Raw genomic sequence first — 23,020 nt, 5'->3', positions numbered from 1 at the left:
TGCTGAGCCCTGTGTCTTGCTCGGATGCGCGGACTTGCAGGTGGTGGAGGTTGGGGCCACTCTCATAGTCCACCGCACGGCTCACGCTCACCGCCCCACTCTCCTGGTTTATGCTGAACAGGTTGCCTGGGTTCACCAACAGCATGTAGGACAGGGTCTTCTTCTGAAAGGAGATAGCTTGGACCACAGCCACACTGCACACACACACACACACACACACACACACACACACACACACACACACACACACACACACACAGGGGATAGAATAGGACATCAAAGGGCAGTTCAGCATTTGGCTCATGCAGTATGTATAAGGGACGAATGTGGAAACCCTGTTAAGATGAGAGCTGGAGAACACACATGAGCACAGAGGAACTAAGAGAAAAGGTGGCATTTCATCATTAAGGAAAGAGACTTTCACGTGTGTGTGTGTGTGTGTGTGTGTGTGTGTGTGTGTGTGTGTTTGATTAGCTGTCCTTTCTTCTTCCTCACAGATTAATACATTCTGTTCTGTGCCAGTGCCCACAGGGTGCACTGTTTATCCAGAACTTTCTTTTAATAAATATTTGAATTTGCACACTTTAAAATTCAAAGCCCAGGGACAAAACACTACATCTGTGTCCCATGTTTACCCATATCTCAGTAACACCCCCTGTTCATTTCCATCCTAGTTACCATGCTGGTAGCCCCCATCCCCTCACAAACTTTCTGTAAACTCAGTAAGCCCTCACTAATCCCTACCTCAGTAACTAACCTGTTAATCCCAATCTTTGCAACCCACCATTACACACCTCGTTTAACCTGAGCATCCCCTCACTAACCCCATCTCTGTAATATTCTTGCCAACCTTCATCTTAGCAGTCCACTGCTAACACCTAAATAACTAACCTATATTACTCATTTAAGCAACACCAACTGAGCCCCTCTCACTAACCTCCTCCAATCAAATCTGCCATCCTGGACCCCCATCTTATTAACTCCCTCTATATTCCATTTCACTAACACCATCTCCCATTTGGTATCTCACTACCCTCCCCACTAACCCATATCTCAGTAATCGTTCTCACTGGTTCCCAAACCAGTCTCACCCCAGTTATAGCCCATTCTTCCTCTTCCATTTGTTTACTTTTCTCTCCTCTGCTGCCTCTGCCCCTTCATCCCTCCATTCCTTGTCCTGTCTTACTCCTTTCTTGCTCCTCAGAGCATGAATGACACATCATGCTGCAAAAACAAGCATGGTTGCACAAGCCTTCACTCAGCCTTTAATGAGCACAAAACCATGCACACCCTGTATTTGTGTGTAGAATCAATGGATTTATATGCATAAACACACATACATACACACACACACACACACACACACAAAAGGGATGGATACTCACACTTGGCCCACTCCTGTGCTCTCTGGGATATAGATGGAGTAGGAGGAGTTGGTGAACTGGGGTGGGCGGTAGCCGGCCAGTATGGCCAGCGAGGCCCGAGGACCTTTCCTACCCTGGGTGTCCACAGCCTGCACTGTCAGAATGTACTCTTTACTGGGGCTCAGGGGTTTGCCTGTGGTCCGCACCTCCCCTGAGCTTCGGTCCACCTCAAAACAGTCCTCGCCACCTGACACACACACACACACACACACACACACACACACACACACACACACACACACACACACACACACAAACAGACACCATTTACATTTATGCCCTTGACAGTAAAGTATTAAGAATACTATCTGGGTAAATGCCTCAGTGGAGAGGTTTGAATACAGCCAGTGTCTCAGCTGTATGGACAGCCAGTGGAACATAATTCCACCACCTGGTTGCCAGGGCAGAGAAGTCTTGAAGAATGTCTTCTTTATGTCTAGCAGGATAGGGGTTCAAGTCGAGAGCAGACACACATACAAGATTTCATACATAAATATGGCTTCATTTTAATTCTTTTGCTGTGGAAGAAGAACAACGTGACATGCCTGTGTGACTTTATGATGTGTCTTTTAGGTTAAGGCTGTGACAAGCTGACTGCTGTAAAAAATATCGAAGTGAATGGTGGAAGAGTGAAGAGATGCATGAAGATCATTCAGATCTCTGAATCTTCTTACACACAGCAGGAGTGGGGCCAGGGGGGCCAGGGACCCTTCTGTCAGCTGTGGCAGCATGTGTGTATGTTTATATTGTTTTAATACAAGACTTTTCAATCCCCCTTTAGGACAACCAAAGGAGAAGAGCTCACTGTAACCTTGGTCCCCTTCACACACCTGCTGTCGCCCCACACATCCCCATAAGACCAGCGCATGAGCCATCTCTTCCACATTTAACACTTTAAATACAAACCTACACTCTCAGGAGAACTGTAAGCTCTTGACTATGATGTGGTGCATACAGGCTTGACTATGATCTGGTGTATACAGGCTTGACAAACCAGGAACATCTTGCCAATACTTCTCAACTGTTAAAGGAAAAAAAAATCTGAAGAAGATGAAGATATTAGATGAGTAACTGCAGTCTAGTGTACTAAAAGATGTAGAGATATTGAAACCTGTTTTGAAGTACAAAAGAAGAAACAGGACTTTTTGGACACACGCAGACACACAGACACACATAGACACGCACGCATGCACATACGCACACACGCACGCGTAAACACACACACACACACACTATATGGACAAATGTATTTTGACATGCCTCTTAATCACTGAATTCAGGTGTTTCATTCAGTGAATAACTCAAGCACCTAGCCATGCAGTTTGTCTTTACAAACTGAAAGAATCGGTTGTTCTAAAGAGCTCACTGAATTCGACTGTGGTACTGTAATAGTATGCCACCTTTGCAACAAGTCAGTTTGTTAAATTTCTTTCCTCTTACATATTCCACAATCAACTGTGAGTGGTATTATTGAAAATTGGAAGCATTAAGGAGCCACAGTAACTCAGCCACGAATTTGCAGACCATGTAAAGTTACAGAGTGGGGTTGCCAAGTGCTAAGGTGCATAATGTAAAAGTCACTAATGCCGTGCTGACTCCAAAGCTCCTCTGGCATTAACCTCAGCACATAAACTGTGCGCCAGGAACTTCATGGCATGGGTTTTCATGGCTGAGCAGTCAGATGGAGTGGTGTAAAGCACACCACCACTGGAGCAGTGGAAACATGTTCTATGGAGTGACTAATCACACTTATGGAGTGACTAATCACACTCTATCAGGCAAGATGATGGATGAAGCGGTGTTTGCCAGGAGAATGTTACCTGCCTGACTGCATTGTGCCAAGTGTAAAGTTTGGTGGAGTAGGGAAAATGCTATGGGGTTGTTTTTCAGGGATTGGCCTGTGGCCCTTAGTGCAGTGAAGGGAAATCTTAATCTTTCAGTGTACCAAGACATTTTGGACAATTGTACTCATCCAACTTTGTGGGAGCAGTTTGGGAGGCCTTTTTCTGTTCCATCATGACTGTGCCCCATGTACACAAAGCAAGGTCCATAAAAGCATGGTTGGGTAAGTTTGGTTTGGAAGAACTTGACTGGCCGATACAGAGCCCAGACCTCAACCCCAACTAAAACAGTGACTTCCAGGCTCTCTCATCTTCACCAGTGTCTGGCCTCACAGATGCTCTTCTGGATGAATGGGCAAGAATTCCCACAGACACAATCCAAAATCTTGTAGAAAACCTTCCCAGAAGAGTGGAGGCTGTTATAGCTACAAAAGGGGGGAACAAAAGTTTATTCTCATTTCAGACTCTCTCATCTAACACCAGTGTCTGACCTCACAGATGCTCTTCTGGATGAATGGGCAATAATTCCCGCTGAGTGGACGCTGTTATAGCTATACAAAGGGGGGGGGAGACCAATGGTTTATTTTCATTTCACTTGTGGTTAGCCTTACATGTTTATCTTGTTAGGAACATCAATAAATTACTGATAGATAGATCAGATAAGATCTTTAGCTATTCTTCCCTATACCCTTTTCCCTTTAACTTTTGCTCTGTACATCTTGCTATATTCTGTTTTCAAAATCTGTGTAGTCGAAAAAGATAAAACCAAAAATGTTAGATTGATTTGCTTTAACAAATAACAAATTTGTGTAATTTATAATAATTTTGAGTAAAATATTTTAAATTTTTTAAAATGTGTGTGAGGCAAGTACTAATAATGATAGAAACAGCTAAACATGGCTTGGATTATAAAATGCATGGTGATATTTTTGCTGTAAATACAGAGCTTTAAAGGTGTTTGAATAGAGTTGCTCTCTGTGCTCTCATAGACACAGACACACACCCACACACACCCACACACACACACACACCTCACATACAACAATTCTATCAAGAGGAAAATGAATGTCTAGGACTGCTGAAGGCAAGAAGGTGACAGAAGCTGCAGCTTTATTTTCACAGCCCATCTCACACTCCAGATATATGACAGAAATGCCTAAATAAACAGTTGGATAAACTGTTTAATAAATTTAATTTAATAATTTCATATAATTTAATTTAGGAAAAGATTGAAAGATTGTCAGAAATGGTAATAATCATTATTCTACAAATCTGTTCATTATTCATTAGTCGTAGATGTTTTAATGACATAGCCCCTCTCTGTGTGTAGGCACAGTTCCATTGCTCACTAACAGAAATTCAAAACAAAAATATTCAAATAAACACAGAGAGCAGCTGAACCATACAGGATCTCTCCCCACCAATGTGGGCTACATGTTTATCCGCTGAAAGGGGGCAGCTCCATTGCGCCTGTGGAAAGTTCTTGTTGTCAGTAGTTACTGCACTCACAGAAGGGTCACATTGAATCAAGCAGTGCCAGTTCATATCTTTGCCCAGCTGCATTCACCCACCCCCACTCCTCCTTATCCCCCCCTACACCCTTTATGAAATGACGAAGAGATTTAATTGGCTACTTGGTTAGATTGACAGATTTCCAAACTGGAAGGTGGTCATTGTCTTCCCATTAGTAAGAGGCATGCTCACCATCGACCAATAGGAATTGGGCTCCGCGAAAAGATCCGCCCCTCTGACGGGCCACCAGCTTGTAGACAATGGAGCCCGGAGCAGCATCAGGGCCTACTGCAGCCAGGTATGGACAGGGGAACATTGCCCACTGTAGGTCTGATAGACTGGGCAGGGTTAATGTGAGCCTGCACAGGTACCACTCATCACCTGCAATGAGAGAGACACACAGAGAGAGAATGAATAAATGACTTATGTATTAGTACAAGATCAAGTAGAAGTAGCAAGAAATTCTTATAGCTCAAAAGCTTTCATTAGCCTGTCTAAATAAAATCTCTCTGTGCTGTCATAACACACATTCTTCACTGTTTTTCCTTTTTCTTTTTTCTTTTTTTTAGGACAGCAATGACACTGACCGCAATCTCTATGATCTCCCAAAACATCAAGAAATCCAGCTCTCCAAACTTGGCATTGTGGGGCTATAACAGCGACTGAAAGCACCCAGCCCTAGAGACCAATCGCAGAGGGAGTGAGAAGAGCTTTAGAGATAAAGAGAGAGATGAAGCAGCCGTGAGATCTGTAGGCGTCTGTCTCGCCTCTCTCACTCAGCCGCTGTCATTTAGCCCAAGGACTCTTGGCTACACAGAGAGAAATGACGTGTGTAGAAGCCATCACTGCACTCTCTCCCAGTACCTTCTCAAGAAGTCGGCTGGTGTCAGAAAGAGACATGGTCTCCAATGCACAGTATCAGTCACTGAGCAGGGAGAGGAAACTAAAACACAAACAGAAATATCTGCTGGGTTTTTTTTGCTGTTGTTTTTTGTTTTTCTCTGTTTTGCCACTATTTGTTTGTCTCCAGACTTACATTGTCTTGTTTTTGACATCTCACACAACAGTGAGACAGCACCAAATATAAAAGGAAACTTCACATCTAAGTTGCAGGGCGAAAGGGCTAATCCCGCTGTTCCCTGTACTTCCTGCCTTATCACAGCAACAGCTTTGAAAGATGTCAGCAGAGACTGATTGGGGGAAACAAAAGAACGAGAGAGAGATGGAGACAGAGAAGTAGAGAGTCAGAAAAGGAGAGTTGGAGAACAGGAGATCAGCAGAGAGCATTCCTGACAAGTCCCAGTTTAACTCTTGTTTTCCTGGTTTCACGTCTCTGATTTTCCATGTCTTTGAGGGGATTTGAAGCTAGCATGAAGAGCCCATGTTAGCAGGCAAGCCCACATGCCTTAAGGGCAACCTTCATCTCCTAAGCCCCGCAGGCAACCATCAGTGAGAGCCACGTTATTTACTCTTCCTCAAGGTCCAGCCAAGTCAAACAAGCATTATTGGCAGGGTTGAGAGGGTTACTATTAAAAATGTATTCCACTGCAAACTACTGAATACCTATTTAAAATGCATATTTTACCTAATTCAAAGGATTAATATATTAAAAAATAACACAATCTGATTACTTTCCATTACATTTGGATTACTTTTTAACCTATTTACTGCCAGAGTTTTGGAACGCTGGTCCCCTAGAGTGTACTGTATATCCTTCGTGCAGATACCGGAACAACTTGAGAGATGTGTAAAAGCTGTCCATATAAACATGTCCCTTTCCGAGTCCAGCACTGCAGAATGTCTACTCCCTACACCTGTCATATTGATAGGTTCCTTCAGTGTAAACACTCCAGATAGGTACAGAATGTTTAGTCATTGGTCAATGTGAAGTTTTCATACCAAACCTGTGGCTCTTGTTGGAATATACACTCTTTGGCAATAAATCATAGACTTATCTATTTTAAAATTTTGTTGAAGCTAGAACTCCCATTAGAAATTGCGTAGCACTCGGTTTGAGAAGAGGGTGTATCTTGAAAAGTAGATAGCAATCCATGTTCTTCATTACCACCAGCCTAGAGCATAAGCAGGGGATCGGCATCTGATAATGAGAGTGGAGGGGAGAGTATCTGTGCTTCCAGGAATCTAAGTTGCCAGGCTCTTATGTTTCCCACTTCAAATTTTGGTTAACACCCGTTTGTGTTAACACTAACCCTAACCCTAGGCTTATTATATAGATAACATGCGTCTGTGCTGGGGAATAGAAAATCCCTTTGAGAGGTTCCCATGATAGTCCATGTCATATTAAGTGAATACAGAGCTTTTTCAGGTTCCATTTATGTGCTCTATTAAACATAGGACCCTGGGAGCATAGGATCCTTTGTCATATTTCCATTATGCACCATATACATCTGAAGAAAATAGGACCCTAGGAATAGGAATGACCCAACTGCAGACATACCACGAGAAAAAAATTCATTGTCAGTTTTTGAACCCCACTAATCAGCAAGTCATTGTCAAATAAGCAGAAAAGAAAATCAGATTCATGAAGATAAATTTTACTTAACATATATAAAATCAAATGAAACAAATTTAAAAACCTTATCCACAAAAACAAATCTTGTGTTAACAATGAAAAAATCTAATGTTCACAATAAACAAATCCTGACTTCATGATCGACGAATCCATTAGCACTCAAATCATGTGAGCCACGTGTATTAATCAAAACAAAGAAAGGCATGAATTGCACCAGAAGGATTTTACAAACGCAGGTGTTTCATGCCACAGATGCCAAGAGAATAATGTAAATGACCCAAAACACACCCACTGTAGGAACACAACGTGTTGCACATGTTTTAAACCTTTAAACAAATGCAGGCTATATTCAGTGCTGTTGCTGTTGCAGAGCAATAATGGTCATGGGAACCATATGATTAGCAACATTTAAAGAAAGGAAAAAGAAGTAAGAGAAAAGGAGTGATTCTTCTTAAGTTGTAATGTAATTATGATAGTAATCATCTTTTTGTAAATGTACCTGTAATCTAATTTCCTTTTTCTGTAACTGTAATGGAATACTGATTATGATTATACTGTAATGGAACTGTAATGGAATACTGATTATGTAATGCCGTTACATTTATTCAGTAACTACGCAACCGAGATTGCAGGTCTAAAATGAAAATAACCAAAGAGGCCGTAGCAACAAAGAAACAAAGAAATATGTGTTATATTCATAAATACATATATTTTAATTAGTTAAATCACACACCAAAACAGATGGCACCCCACTGAGTCATTCACCAGGGCCTGATGATAAAACAGATAAATTATTTATTTTTTACATAACTGAATCAATCAATCTATCTCTCTCTCTCTCTCTCTCTCTCTCTCTCTCTCTCTCTCTCTCTCTCTCTCTCTGTGTGTGTGTGTGTTTGTGTGTGTGTATGGCTGTATGTATGTGTGCATGTGTGTCTGAGTCTTCATTCTGACTGTGTTGAACTCATGATAACAATGGACTGCAAACCCTTATAAACTACAGCCTTTGCGCTAGAAAAAAATAATTGGTATCAACTTGATTCATCTCTTTAGATGTGGATTAAAGCACGTGGTTTAGACTCTTTCTTGTTGTCTTTTTAAAACCCAGATGAGCTCTGGCCGCTGTGTTGGAGAGTTCCAGGGGCCCGCAGCGTGAGGGGGGAGTGCTCCACCTTTACAACCCTCTGCCTGTAGTTGAGCATGGCCTCATGGGAGGTCTGCTGCTTTCCTGCATCAGCGTGGTTTCCTGCAGCATAGGGACACTCAATCCTCGCGCCCTCTGCCCCACCCACATGGAGCCTGGCCAGCAGAAGAATGACTGGGCCGGATCAGAGCCCAGTGGGGGACTCTAGCACCTGGCCAGCTAATGGGCTACAGGCTCAGTCACTGCACCTCCAACCGGGACGAGGCCTGAGGACGCTCAACTCAAAGCCTGGCCAGCTCCACACTCCCTTAAGCAGCTGTCATACTACCAGAGGATCCTAATGGAACATAAACACCCCTCTGAGAGTCAGGGAATGGGAAAACAGCCTCTTAAAGCAGGAGATGATAAAACACACACACACAGACTCACACACTCTCACACATATATACACACACAATGAGAGGGAGAGTTGCTGGCCTTTCAGTGATGATGAAAATAACAAGGCCTTTTGGGAGATTCTAGGATGGGAATTTTCACTCCATGACAGGCTTCTCTCTCTTCATTTAGTGAATCCTGACTGGACTCTTTCTCTTTCTCTCTCTCTCTCTCTCTCTCTCTCTCTCTCTCTCTCTCTCTCTCTCTCTCTCTCTCTCTCTCTCTCTTTGACACAAAAAAATAACTGCACAATCTTTTCACTAACATTGTGAGCTGAAATAAAAAGAACAATAGCATGGAGGAATACACAAGGCCTACATGTGTTTGTGTATGCCTCAGTAATTCCTGGCTAAGCCTGAACAGCACTGAGGCAAAGCGCTGGATATAATATGCTCTATGTATAAATAGCTGCCGAATTCATTCTAAGTCTGTCCAAATCTCTGTACTCATTTGAATGTGAATACAAGAGACGTCACAGGCTGTTATAGTCTAAAAGAGCAAGAGGAGTATGGAGAAAAGATGGAAACTGTGTTTGCCAAGACTTTGCATTCCACATTTACATACTGATTTGACATAAAGTAAATGGAGACAGTGTTGTGTAAAAGAAACCAACTCAGCCTAAGCAGATGTAGAGCACATTCCAATGTTCGTCAGCTGCAGGACTGAGTATGTTTGTGAAATGGGCTGTCTTCATACTGACAGCCACGAATCATCAGATGCATCATGTGCAAATACCAATCATCAGCGCAGAGCAATTGATAACTGATAAACCAATAAAACACAGCTCTGTGCATCCTAATGGGAGATTGCATTATGTTTCTGTTAAAAAAGTCTTACCCTCCTGTGGCAACACAGATCCCATGGCACTAAAGTTTGTTTTTGGTTTTTGTTTAGTTTCTATCTCTGACCTTGTCTCATGTTTTGTTTATCTTTGTCCTTCATTGTTCTGGATATTGTTTGGCAATGTATTTACACCTCCTGTCTTCATGTCCTGTTTGCTGGTCATTGTTGTAAATTTCCATCCGGGCTGCTGTCTTCAGATGTGTTACTCTCTGATTTGTTTTGCTATATCCCTATTTATCACGTTTTCTGGATATGTTTATATGTTTCCAGGCTACACGACCATGGAGTGTTATAAGGATAATGATTTCGAATTTGCCCGTAACAAAGTTGTTCATCTCTGCACGTGCCCCTCCTCACCTCGTTACATGTTACATGTTACATGGGCGTAGCTGGCAGCGAGTTCGGAGCAGCAGGAGGTTCAGTGTATTCCTTCAGTTTCCTTCTCTGTCCCTCCGCAGCATGTCACACGGGCTACACTAAGCTCTCTCCCACACACACATGCTCAGGCACACACACAAAACCAGGAGAAGCTCCCAGGTGCCTCGGTGAGTGACAGTGTAGGCCGAGTTGTCATGGCGACTGACACGATGCAGGTGTCCCCTGAGTCTCATCACGCTTTGCAGGGTTAAGTCTTTCTGGCATGTGAGCAGTGGCTGGGTGAGGGCCCATAATCGGCGCTCTTTCGCGGGAGCTGTTCACATGTTGTGGTCTAAAAAGAGAGCCCTTTTCACACCCAATTAACTACTCAACAATGTATATCTCATTGTTGTGCAGATGACATGCATTTCCAGGGGTATAATTAAGTTTTCAAATCAGGGCTTTTTTCTTTTTTTTCCTCTCCTGCCATGAGACACATATTAAAATGCTCTAGAGGAGAGGTTTCAGAGAGAAAGATAAAGAAAAAGAGGGAGTGAGAAATAGAGAGGAAAAGAGTGAGAGACAGACAGGGAGAAAGAGTGAGTTCAAATCAAGGAGAGTAAAAGTGAGTAATGTCACATGCTTGGCACTTGAAAAGGATTGTAGGCAAGCCCACTCAGAAGGAAAATGAGACACACACACACACACACACACACACACACACACACACACACACACACACACACACACACACACACACACACACAGAGTAAGGACAGACTGTTTTACTGAGGCAATGGGGGCGTTAGTGTAAGGTGTGTTAGTGCGCATGCTAATTTGTAGGCAGTGACAGGGGGCAGTGTATAGAACAGACAGGGCCTCATTGTGAGCTTGTTTGTGTGTATGTGTGTGTGTGTGTGTGGCTTGTGGGAGGCTGAGTTCTTTGCTTCCAGAGAGCAAGAACCACTGCCTCCCATCTGCTCCTTTACAGCCCTTGCAGTGGGCCACGGTGAGTCCTAATTAATGAGCTGATAGACTGACCCACTTTTACCTTTGAAATGAACAAACACACACACACACACACACACACACACACACACACACACACACACACACACACACACACACACACACACATACACACACACACAAGCATCTCTCTGCTGCCCATGCATATACTCACAACAATATGTAAACATGCTCCATTGTTCTGTGCTGCATACAGCAGCAGCCACATGTTTATGAAGCTTGGGCAGGTCAATCAGGCCATTTCTCAAACCAGAGATGGGCTGAAGCAGAGAGAGAAACTTGGCGAGGGGGAATATAATGATGTTTTCTCTGTTCTGTGGATTTTAAGCTGACATTGGTATGAGATGTGCCTGCAGGTGCACACAAAAACACCCATACTCACACACACACACACTCACACACACGCACACTCTGTCCTCATCTCTTATGAAAAAATCCAGCTGCTCCACTCTCCTTCTCATTGTATCAAAGCTCAAAAGTGATATATATTTCATACTCTAATACAAGTGAGATTGCATGGGGAGAAGAGGGATAAAACACACTCTAAAACACCCTCTAAACCTCCACTGACGAGGGCAAACCATCGGAGATGAGTGTGGAACCGCAGTCGAAGGCCAGCTCCTTCATCCTGGTGCTGTGGCTCACATATCTTGCTCTCTCCTGCTATTTATTTTCATTTCATTTCATCGGTTGGGATCTGATTGAAAGGCCTGAGGCTGTTTGTGGACATGCATCCCTGCTCAACAAAAAGCACCAGAGGCAGCACTGCACACTGTTTAGTTCTGTCTATCTCTCTCTCTCTCTCACACACACACACACACACACACACACACACACACACACACACACACACACACACACACACACACTCACACACACACATACACACAGCCACACCAACAGCCACACGCATATATACATTGCTCTACAGTGTATACCAGGATAACATAGCATTACGCACGTACCTACTCTAACACCCCCCAAGCACATACAAACATAGAGACAAACAACAACAATTTTCCAGAACAGTCTTTGTATTTGAGGGGAGGAAAGGAGCCCTCGCTGCAGGCTGGACTTGACCAGCTGGGTGATTCTGCAGAGGCTCAATTTAAACAAGCAGATGAAACTAAGGGTTCTGTGGGCACCTGACCTCGCAGCTCACCTCTACTAATGCAGGGTAGGACAAAGTTTGACTTCATTTCCTGTGCCATATGTGTGTTAGGTTCAGTATGGAGTGGTGTAGTTGGGGGGGGGGGGGGGGGCAGAGAGAGAGAGAGAGAGAGAGAGAGAGAGAGAGAGAGAGAGAGAGAGATAAAGAGCGAAAGGGAGATGGTGACAAAGAAAGAAACAGGGAGAGCTCTCCTTGTCTGAGCAGAGATCTTCTACCCCGTATCTGACAGCCCATGTGCACATCAGCTCTTCCAGCCGGAACAACACAGAAACTCAATTAGAGCCTGTGTGTGCATGTGTGTGTGTGTGTGTGTGTGTGTGTGTGTGTGTGTGTGTGTGTGTGTGTATGTGTGTGTGTGTGTGTGTGTGTGTGTGTGTGTGCATGTGTGTGTGTGTGTGTGTGTGTGTGTGTGCATATGTGTATTTGTGTGTGTGTGCGTGTGTGCACGTGTGTTTGTGTGCACTCATATGTGTGTGTGTGTGTGTGTGTATGTATGTGTGTGTGTGTGTGTGCACATTTGTGTGTGGGTGTGCATTTTTGTGCGTGTGTGTGCATATGTGTGTTTGTGTGTGTGTGCATGTGCACGTGTGTTTGTGTGCACTCATATGTGTGTGTGTGTGTGTGTGTGTGTGTATGTGCATTTGTGTGTGGTTGTGTATTTGTGTGTGTGCATGTGTGTGTGTGTGTGTGTGTGTGTGTGTGTGTGTGTGTGTGTGTGTGTGTGTGTGTGTGTGCGCGCATGTGTGTTTGTGTGCACTCAATTAATGACTGTGACCAGAGCGAGCACACCTCCCTCAAAGTTTGGAAGCTGAGCTATGTGTCACAACAGCACACACATACACATGCAGACTAGCTCATTTAACCCAAACTACTAGGAAAGGGTTGAGCTGTTATATCAAAAGACATCTCATTACTTCTGATGTATTCTCACTCCAAGATTGACTCATTAAGCATCCCAGAAACACTCCTCACAGTTCTGCTCTGTCCTTTCTTCTGTTGTGACAGATCTCACTTCACCTCCCTGATAAAGGTCCAGTGATTCCACTCCACGGTCAGAGCTGGTGGACTACCGATAAGTGCAGACCACAAGCAGCCTCAAGTACTGTGTCCAGCACTGAGCTGTACTGCAGCTCAGTAGGCAGTCACCACTAAAATGTTTGACAGAAATGACATCTGTCATGTCACAAGGCAGCTCACAAGCCATGATCAAACATGTACATTCTGTAAGCACATATCTGCTTACAGTACAGTTAGAGGTAAAGCAAATAACAGGAGCCACTCTTTTCTCAGGTGTTGTTGACAACTCTGATGCACTCAGAACAATAACTTGCAGTCATAAACCAATATGTGACAATCATATTTGTGTAGCTAACCCCTTTTCCCCAATCCCAGAGGAGGTAGGGAGATATTGGCTGAGACAAGGCTTTGGCTATCATCTGGAACTCCAGCCACTTTCTGGATCAACCAGGCCTAACTGTTTGGTCCTGGGGTGCTGAGCAGGCCAAGCCCCCTGCCCTCTTCCTTTGATGCTCAAACAGAAACTAGGGTTAGTTTCTGTCTTGTATAGAGACTCAATTACTAAGGTGGAGTTTGATGGGCTTTATTGGAGAGTGGACAACGGGAAACATGTCCAAATGGCATCCACTGAACAATAAAGGTCCTCGGAGTTAGTAAGCAAATCATGCAAAGCTCACAAAGGCCTTGTATTGGAGTACAAACCTTTGTATTTATGTCTTCTCACTCATATAAATGTGTTAAAAAGTTAAAAAGTCCTATTATTTAAAGTAGAGTTTATTCGTTTAATGTGGCTCTTTGCTTTACTACCAGGAAAACACTCTTTCAAAAGTCTTTACTAAGAGATGTAGCAGTGTTCCAGTAGCCAGGGTCTAACTAGGACAAGAAGGCCTGTTAAGAAAGGTCATGTACATACAACAACAGAAAGGACACAGCACTATACTGCAAATGAGCATCTCAAATTAAATTCTTTGGAAAAGAGAGCAACCACAAAGCATAAACTGCATAAACTGCAAAGCCTTTTGGGAAATGGCCCTTCCTAGCCCAGTAGTACTATAGTGTATCCTGCTGTTCAGATTACAAATATATTCAGAACATTACAAATACTGCAAGCCACTAAAATAAGCCATGTAGTGTATTCTTGCTCTAGATACAGTAAAGTTGTGGTAAGCATACACAACGAAGCTGTTACAGTGAATGTGGGCATTTGGTGCGCTGATGGACTCAACACAAACAGACATGGGCATGACGCAAGTTCCACAGAAACAAAAATCTTTAGCACATCCAAAAAGACAATGAACCTCCTCCATGCAGGCTATCATTAAAAAACATGATGCAAAGTTTCAAAGAAGCAAGCAATGTGAACTGAGCTCAATAAGCTTGGCACACTAGAAAAAAAGTCCTTTCAGGCATTTTAAAATGTGCCTATGGGATTCTCAGTGAATAAGCTCAGCTTTAGATGTATGAGGATCCCTTCACTCTTGAGGGAGGTTCCTTTCTTTGTGATGTCACTTGTCATGGAAGACATGTGAGGGTGCGAGCAGTCTTCCCAAGTGGAGCTGTAAGAAAGAGAAGCTGACAAAGATAAACCGAAAGAAAAATGGCAGAGAGCATGAAAGGCAAAATAAGAGTCTCAATATTCTAAATCTTATATAATAAACTGGTTCTGTTTTTAAGCCCTATAAATTTATGTTAAAGTAAGAAATGAAATGAAAGAGAGAGAGAGAGAGAGAGAGAGAGAGAGAGAGAGAGAATGAGTCCAGTCAGGATTCACTAAATGAAGAGAGAGAAGCCTGTCTCAGAAGCCTGAGAGAGGGGAGATGAATGTTGCTCCCACAAGAACTCATTCTATAGTGGTACCCATATTTCTATCTGCCCCCTTAGGACATAGGACACAGACTTAATAATTCACCAGTCTTCACATTTACAATAAGGGACCATATGAAGACTATTTTGGATATGGTTTTCATCATCAAGCAAATGTCTTGGAACCACATTTCAGAAGCGCTAAGGAAATGGTCCATTCTACATGGAAACTGTCACTTAAATTATGAATATTGCAGGACTTTTGTTCAGCATTAAAAAATAAAACTGAAAAATTGATGTGCAGGGCTAATATTTTATTCATGATTTATGTCAGGAATTTTATTTTAAAAAGCAACAATCAGAGGTGCTATAGTAGAGCTGAGAAGCTGGTGGCAGCTGCAGACAGCTGTTTGGACATCTCACTGGCTATGAGATCTGTCAGTCTAGTTCAGGTGGGTGGGTCTCTACCAAAGATGGATGCTGGTGATACAGTGGAACTAGTAAAGGGTGAGGTCTCCAAATATGCCTGTGGCGGTCCTGCTTCCCTCAGGACAAGCTATCCCTTATGCCGACATGTACATATGCTCACACACTTCAGTCACTCGCAGAGAACGGTCCTTTAGGGTTACACAGAAAATAAATAGATCCTGCCCCCTGCAGCAGTCATGGTGAGAGCTCGGTCCACTCACCCAGGCTGAGTGTGTGTGGCGTAGATGGTGTGGGTCAGTCTGGCCAGGAAGCCAGGAGAAAGCTGACTGAACAGCTGCTTCTTTGTCGGAATCACCCTGAGCCCTGGCAAAGGCCAAGTGGTCACCAAAAGCCCCAGGCTGAATCTCAGAATGGCAGAACAAGCACCAGTCTACCTGCCGTCCCAACTGAGTCTCTGTGCCTAACTACACCCTGCTGGTTTCGGCTCACTCTCTCTGCGTTCATTCCCTTGGCAGTGTTTGAATGGGTGTCTCACTGCTTCTTCGGTTCAGTCACTTAAGCTGAGCTTCGTTAAGCTGCCAGAGGAGTCCTGTGGATCTGCGAGAGGCAGACACTGTCGCCCGCGCTCATTAGATGCTCTAGATTCTGCCATGTTTAACACAGTCCAATCCCCCAGCAGCTAGTGCTAGCCCATGGAAATGCATGCCAAGTTATGCAGAGATGAGGGAGAGAAAGAGTGAATGAGGTCCATTCTTTATTATTTATTAGTTTATGCGGATATGTCTAGCTTGATTTATGTTTCTCCTAAAGGGTAACAAGCACATGAAGTTCATCTCTAATCATTAATTTTCTATTAACACCAAGTAATGTAGAACTTATTTACATTATTCATATTCTGAAAATTATTCATTAAAACTGCATGCTCTCTAACATTTATCCTTGCACTGCTAAACGACTTATGTTTGAAACTGTTCAAAAAAGCTCCTTTGTATTTGAACACAGGCACTCTCATGCACAGATTTGGTGGAATGCCATATTTTTTATGAAGAAGCGCCATTTTGGTGGGGTATTTGGTATTGAGTTTGCCCTTAACCCCTCAGTCCATTTGCCTTTAAACTGAAAGAGTGGGGCTGGATCCAGCAAGGTTCACTGGCATACTAAAATCGGCCTCGTAGACGGCAGGAAAGCTCTAAGTCTTCATTCAGGCCTGCTCTCCCTGTGGGAGTCTCTCAAGCGCTAATGCCTGGCCTCCAAATGCCATTTAGGTGAAATTAATCCAGCACTACCAGATTTTCCACTCAAGCGGCTTTGTAAAAAAGTGGTCCTCAGAGCTGGATTGTACTGGGACTGACCTGCTGAGCTGGCCCACCCACCCACCCACACACACACACACCCACACACCCACACACACACACACACACACACACAGCTTGATGAATGTCAGTGTTTTCAAACAGTAGAAGAATGTGGAGCTTCTGTGTGTGCTGGAGATAAAGGCGAGAATACCTACGGCTATGTCACAAATGAGGGCCTAGTTCACTCCTTCTCTTTTCTCTCTCTCAGGGGAGGAAAGGCACACACTCACACAAGTATGAACACATGTAACCCACCCCTCAGGCACACACACACACACACACACACACACACACACACACACACACACACACACACACACAAAGGCAGAAACCTCCCCCTCTTTTCAGCACACATAAACACACATCCCTTAAGCAGAAAGACATAGCCCAGTAATCAAAGTGGAAGATTTGTCCCTTTGTTTGCATAAATAGCTTCTAAAATCAGATGAATAAAGAGTGTTAAGCTGGCCATGGGTTTGAAGGAGGAATTTTAGAGGGGGTTTTTAGTCGTACAGGGACCTACTTATGGTGAGGAACCCAACAACGGTTGAAAGAATCTGCAAATCTCGTCTAATCTCACTGAGCAGCCACACCGACTTCCTCTCCTCCAAGAGACCAGAGCCTCGGGAAAAAGTCGAGCTCTGCCTCAATTTAAACTTAGTTACTCTCTTTCTCTCCCGCCCTCTGCTTCTCCCTCTGCCTCTCGCACTCTCTTGCTGAGTGCAGGAACTTCCAGGCGGAGGCCTTTGGAGATTTGAGGATTAGTCTGGAGTCTAGCGTGCTCACTCTGGGAGTTGGGGCACGATTAAGAGAGAGGCCACAGATAGTTCATCACTGCTCCTGCCCTGTGCTCCTCTCTCCTTCTCATTTTTTTCTTTTCTACCCTAACCTTTCTTCTTCTTCTTTCTTTTTTTTATTCTTTGCTGTGGTTTTCACTCTGAGATATTTGAAGGGCTCCAGCCTCATAAGTTTGGAGTGGTGGTGAGGCACTAATCGAAAGCCCAAGTCCCTTTTCCTTCTTTAAAGGATCTCTCACCCCATCCTGGAAGAAGGGTTGATAAGAACAAACCCGCTCAGCCCAGCTCTCAGCTGCTCCCTGCCATGATAAAGCTGTTTACTTTGCTTTCCCGCACTTTCTCCTCCCACTCATGAAGTTCTCTCAGCAAGACCAACTCTGGACCATCATGCTCTTAATGCACACACAGTGCCAACAAGGCTTTGGTCTAAAGAGATTAAACAGGTAAACTGTATATCTGAAATGATTAAAAGACAGGCCTCTCTCCCTCTTTCCATAATGCACACAAACTTGTCGTTATCAGGCATCAGAAGCCTAGTTTCACAGTTCAAACTACATTCAAAGTGCTCTGACATGTGCCACTCATAAGTAAACCATTGTCAGTTCTGCCAGTTCCCTCCCACCCATCCTCTTCCCCAGCCCAAATGCTTGGATGATTGGATAAACAAGCAGTCTGAGCCAATGGTGGGTGTGTAGTCCTACTGAAACCTGTCATGTAGTGAAATCTGACTCATGCTGGCCTTCAGCACAGGACTCTGACTGAAGGAACATACAGCAGAAACCCAAAACAGTCCGAAATGACGTGGAGCCATCTGAGGTACACACACACACATCTGAGACACGCACGCAACACACACAATAGTGCTCTCTGTCCACTTCAGGTATTGCTCTAAACACATGGGACAAACAGACAGAAACCATAATCAAAGTCTTTTCCGAATGCTATCTGCACGATGATGTCACTGAGATCACACCTTGGCATGGTCTCAATCTGTGGCAAATGCTCACGAATGCATCTCCTCCATGGGGGATTGCTCTCTAGCATAAGGAGCATTTGCAATTCAATCAGAGAGAGCAGAGTGAGAGCATTTACCCATACATAGCTTGAGCAAAACAAAGTTAGAGCGAGAGAGAGAGATCATGCAGAGTATTATGCTAATGGTGCTTCTTCCTGAAACTGGTCACTTGCTGTTTCAATTATATTTTCACTAATCTGTAGAATTTATAAGACATTTCCCTCCTAGCTCACTTCCTGGTAACAAAGCTACAGAAATACAGTAGAGACTTTAACCCCAGCGTAACTCTACTTCCTTGATGACCTAAGGCTGAAATGTCCAGTTTGCACAGTGCCACTGTTATAGAGCAGAGGCCTGTTTGGTCTGAGGTCAGCAGCAGTGTGCCACGACTGCCTCTTCACAATGTGAGTGTGTGTGTGTGTGTGTGTGTGTGTGTGTGTGCGCGCATGCGTGCATGTGTGTGCCCACCCGCCAGTGGTGGTACGTGCTGCATTAATGAATCCTTCACTGGTATCTGCTCTACTCTCCCATCCATCAGTGTGAGAATGCTTCTCCCTTTTTGGCTTGGCCGACTTCGTGCCATTTGCTGGATTTTTCACCCTGTCTGAGTGACGGGCGAGAGCGGGCGAGAGGGGCCCTTTAAAGAGATGAGGCCCCTTTTCCTCACGGCAAGATGTGGCCTTTGACATCTAAACAGACTACTAGCTGGCCCCTGAGATGCTGTGACATCTAAACAGACTACTAGCTGGCCCCTGAGATGCTGTGAAATACCCACTTTTTTGCTAAATTTCTGTAATTATTTTCAAAGAAGGAGAGCTCTGTGCATGCATGTGTCTATGTGTGTGTGAGTGTGTGTGTGTGTGTGTGTGTGTGTGTGTGTGTGTGTGTGTGTGTGTGTGTGTGTGCGTGCATGCATGCATGTGCTACATGTATATTAGTGGGCTTTCAAATAAGTTGTCATTTAAATGGATTGGAGCCTGAGCATTCTCAAATTATCTTCTAATGTATTGTTGCCACTCAGAGACAGAGCTAATATATTTTGGAGCTCAACTGGTTTTTCCGTACAAGGGAGAAGCAGACTGATAGCGAGCGCGAGAGAGAGAGAGAGAGAGAGAGAGAGAGAGAGAGAGAGAGAGAGAGAGAGAGAGAGAGAGAGAGGGCAAGAAAGGAGAGAGAACTGAGAGAGGCATCCAGGTCCCAGTGATCAGCCCATTTAAGATCTCCTAAGTTTTATAATTCACTCTATTAATATTCAACACCTCCATAGAGGTCACATGCGTCCTAACAAAAACAGTCATAATCATTAAATGGTGCCTTACTTCTTCCTTTCCCATCTCCTACCAATGAATTATTCGCCCATAACCTCAACAGAAAACGAAAGAAAAAAAAACACCAATTCACTTTAAAATGTGAAAAATACAAAAGACAAGAGAATTCCAACCAGATATATTCACCTGCCCTCTGAGCTTGTGTTTGTTTGCTTGAAAACAAACTGCTCAGTTTTGCAGCTCTAGTTGAGAAAACATATTTGCATATTAGTTTTAAAAATAAATGTAACAAGCTTTTGCCAAAAAACCCTCAGACACTACACTTAATTTTGCATGTATTCCAGCAACATGAGAGGGGGTGGTGAGAGAGAAGAGAGAGAGAGAGTAGTGTGTTATTTATCTTCATTCTACAGAGCAGAGGATTAGTAATGATTGATGCTTGTTTGCCTTTGGGAACACTGGCAGCACAACAAGCTTGGAATAATAGCAAAAGCAGTAGGAAGAGAGAGTGAATCACCAGTGAGGAGGGACTGGGTGTGGGAACGGGGGGGGGGGGGGGGGGGGGGGGGGGGGCAGGAGCACCGGAGCCCGCCTGGGATGCATCTCGCTGGGGGAGAGGTTTAAAATCAAACCCAGAGTCCAGCCCTGGCCAGAGGAAGATTTCAGGCAGAGCCACCAGCCTTGCATCACACACTCTCACCATACAGAGCAGCTTCAGACAGGTCTCTCCCACTCTCTCTCCTTCTCTCCCACTCCCTCTCTCTCTATCCCTCCTTTCCCCCCACTCTGTTTCTCTCTCTCTCTGCTTGCCTGTCTCTCTCTCTCCCTCTGTTTTCTAGCGCACTCTGTGGTGATTGGCAAGTGTGTCCAGTGCCCCGTTCCTCTTTGTTTTCTTTCATTAAATGCCTTCAGGCTGGTTTTGGAGGAGCCGTATGCTCAGTGATAATTCAGCCTGTGTTTCATGGACTTGATTGCTGGCATGATCAATAGACCCTCAGGCCATGAAAGGAGTGGAGCCCTTTAAATCCTTCACACCCACAGTGACATCCTTGATTCCAGCAGCAAGACCCGGGAGAGAGAGATCTCCTCCAATGTGTCCACTCTACCCTCACATTTGGGACATTAACTCCTTTAACAATTCTAACATGCTAACATTCTAACACCCAGCTATGAATCTCCTACCTCGGGGTCCCAGTATGTTGTCTCCAGGCTGGCTGTGCTCAGACACAGCCTAGCCGCTCCTACTCAAGCCTGTATCACTGCGTTCATCGTGTGCCTGTCGACAAGCGCACCCAGAAGCTCTCTTAAGTTTCTCATGCAGCCCCTTTGAGATCCATGATACCTTCTTTAGTATTCTGTCAGTGCTTCTGGTGACTACAACTGCTTTTGTTTCCTGATACGTGTAATGCTGATACGTGTCTCCTCTGTTCTGCCAATTACAGCCTAGGCCCTTTGATCTGGCCATTACCCCCAGAAACAATTAGTCACCGCCCGAAAACTATTCAGGTGAGGATTGATCTGCCAGGCGCAGCTACAAAGTAGAAACAAGGCTTTTAATTATGTGAATTAAACCGGGGGCGAAACCTTGTCGTGTTGCTGTTAGCGATATTGCAGGGTGCCGCAGTGGCGGTCATTGGGAGCTAAATGAGGTTGACTCTAGACACCATCAGCACATTCTTGAACAGGCATTCCAACAGGGATAGCCATGGAGAAGGCACAGAACCACTTTCACTTGCAATAAAGTGGAGAGAGAGAGAAAGAGAGAGAGAGGCATAGAGTGAGAAAAAGGTAGTCGGTCTCTGACCTCCAACAGCTACCACTACAGAAGCAATAAAGGCCCCCAGTGGGCTTGTTTCCAGTATGTTAACTAAAGCAGAGGCAGCAAATGGATGCAGCTGCTCAGTGCCAATGCACAGTCTGTGTGTTGTACTGGAATACAAAGCACATGTCCAGCAACCTGCAGAGTGGGACAGTGTGGTTTTGGGCTACATCGGGATAGTTATGGCACCACGCCAGGCCACACCCCTTGCTTCTGCCTCCGCCTTGTGCTTATCACTCCATACTGTGGGGGCGTTAGGGGGAGGAACCTCCCTGCACTGCTGACAGTCTGAGGAGTCCATCTCTGGCTTGCGCTAGCTCTGGCTATTCTGAAAGGGAAATACAGGCAAGGAACAGGAAAGACAGACAAGGAACGCTGGAACGCTGCTTAAGATGAGCAGTGTGATAGTGAGGCTTTAGGAGGTTGGACTTGGAAGACACTGAAAGTTTATAGTGCAACAGGGATAGAGCTCAAAATCCAGTCTATTTGTTAACTGTTTTGGCTCAAACTTCTAAATCATAGACACATAAAAAACACAGTATACCCACTGCCCTCATCTCTTCTGTTCAGTCTGCCTTTGGCACCTAGTATTTAGATAAAAACATGTTTTCAGGCATTTCAGGAATATGCACTGTCCATGTGCTGTACCAGTTGTGGGACAGTCTGCATACCATGGATTTTAGTTTTAGTACATCCCAGAGGTGACAGCCTCATCCCAGCAAACTGGATTACAGAACCGTGATTGGATTTGGCCTTGTCCGGCTCATCCTGTTGAAACACTATTAATGCAAGCCCTTAAGCAACCCCAGATTAAATTCATCCCTTCACAAATTAGAGAGCGTTCTCATTAATGCCTGCTATCTGAAACTATTGTTCTGCCAAGCTTCTGCTTTATCTCAGTGGCTCCTGCTTTAAGACCATTTGCGGACATTTATGTGAAAGTACAGTATGTTTTGGGTTTTGCACTGCTCTGTTTATTTGCATGAATTCACAGACATTTCACTTGCACACCACTATGCAGTCTTGCAAACAACACTGCATAACTTGGAACAATATTGTTTGCAAATCAATTTTTTTGGAATATATTTCATGGCACATTTCAATAACCACTCTTGTGCTAGGCTGTATCACTGTACCATGCATGTAAAAAAGACTTTAGAAAAAAGATTTAGAAGCCACTTCAGAAATACTTTGTCTATTTTAAAGGAGATTGGAGGCTTGTGCTTTT

At 44.2% G+C, this 23,020-nt stretch overlaps 1 protein-coding gene across 1 annotated transcript in view; it reads right to left on the bottom strand.

Moving 5' to 3' along the window:
- Positions 1 to 23,020, bottom strand: part of si:dkey-22o22.2 (neural-cadherin) — a 99,942-nt gene that overhangs the window by 53,473 nt on the left and 23,449 nt on the right. Inside the window, 3 exon segments of the mRNA XM_027003010.2 lie at positions 1 to 194; positions 1,386 to 1,611; positions 4,970 to 5,158. The exon segment at positions 1 to 194 is cut by the window's left edge and continues 11 nt beyond it. Of these exon segments, the coding sequence (XP_026858811.2) occupies positions 1 to 194; positions 1,386 to 1,611; positions 4,970 to 5,158 (609 nt within the window).

Source organism: Electrophorus electricus, chromosome 10 (assembly GCF_013358815.1).
Source record: "Electrophorus electricus isolate fEleEle1 chromosome 10, fEleEle1.pri, whole genome shotgun sequence".
NCBI lineage: Eukaryota > Metazoa > Chordata > Actinopteri > Gymnotiformes > Gymnotidae > Electrophorus > Electrophorus electricus.
The sequence above is the reverse complement of the archived record's forward strand: the minus strand, read 5'-3'. Positions and strand labels throughout refer to the sequence as shown.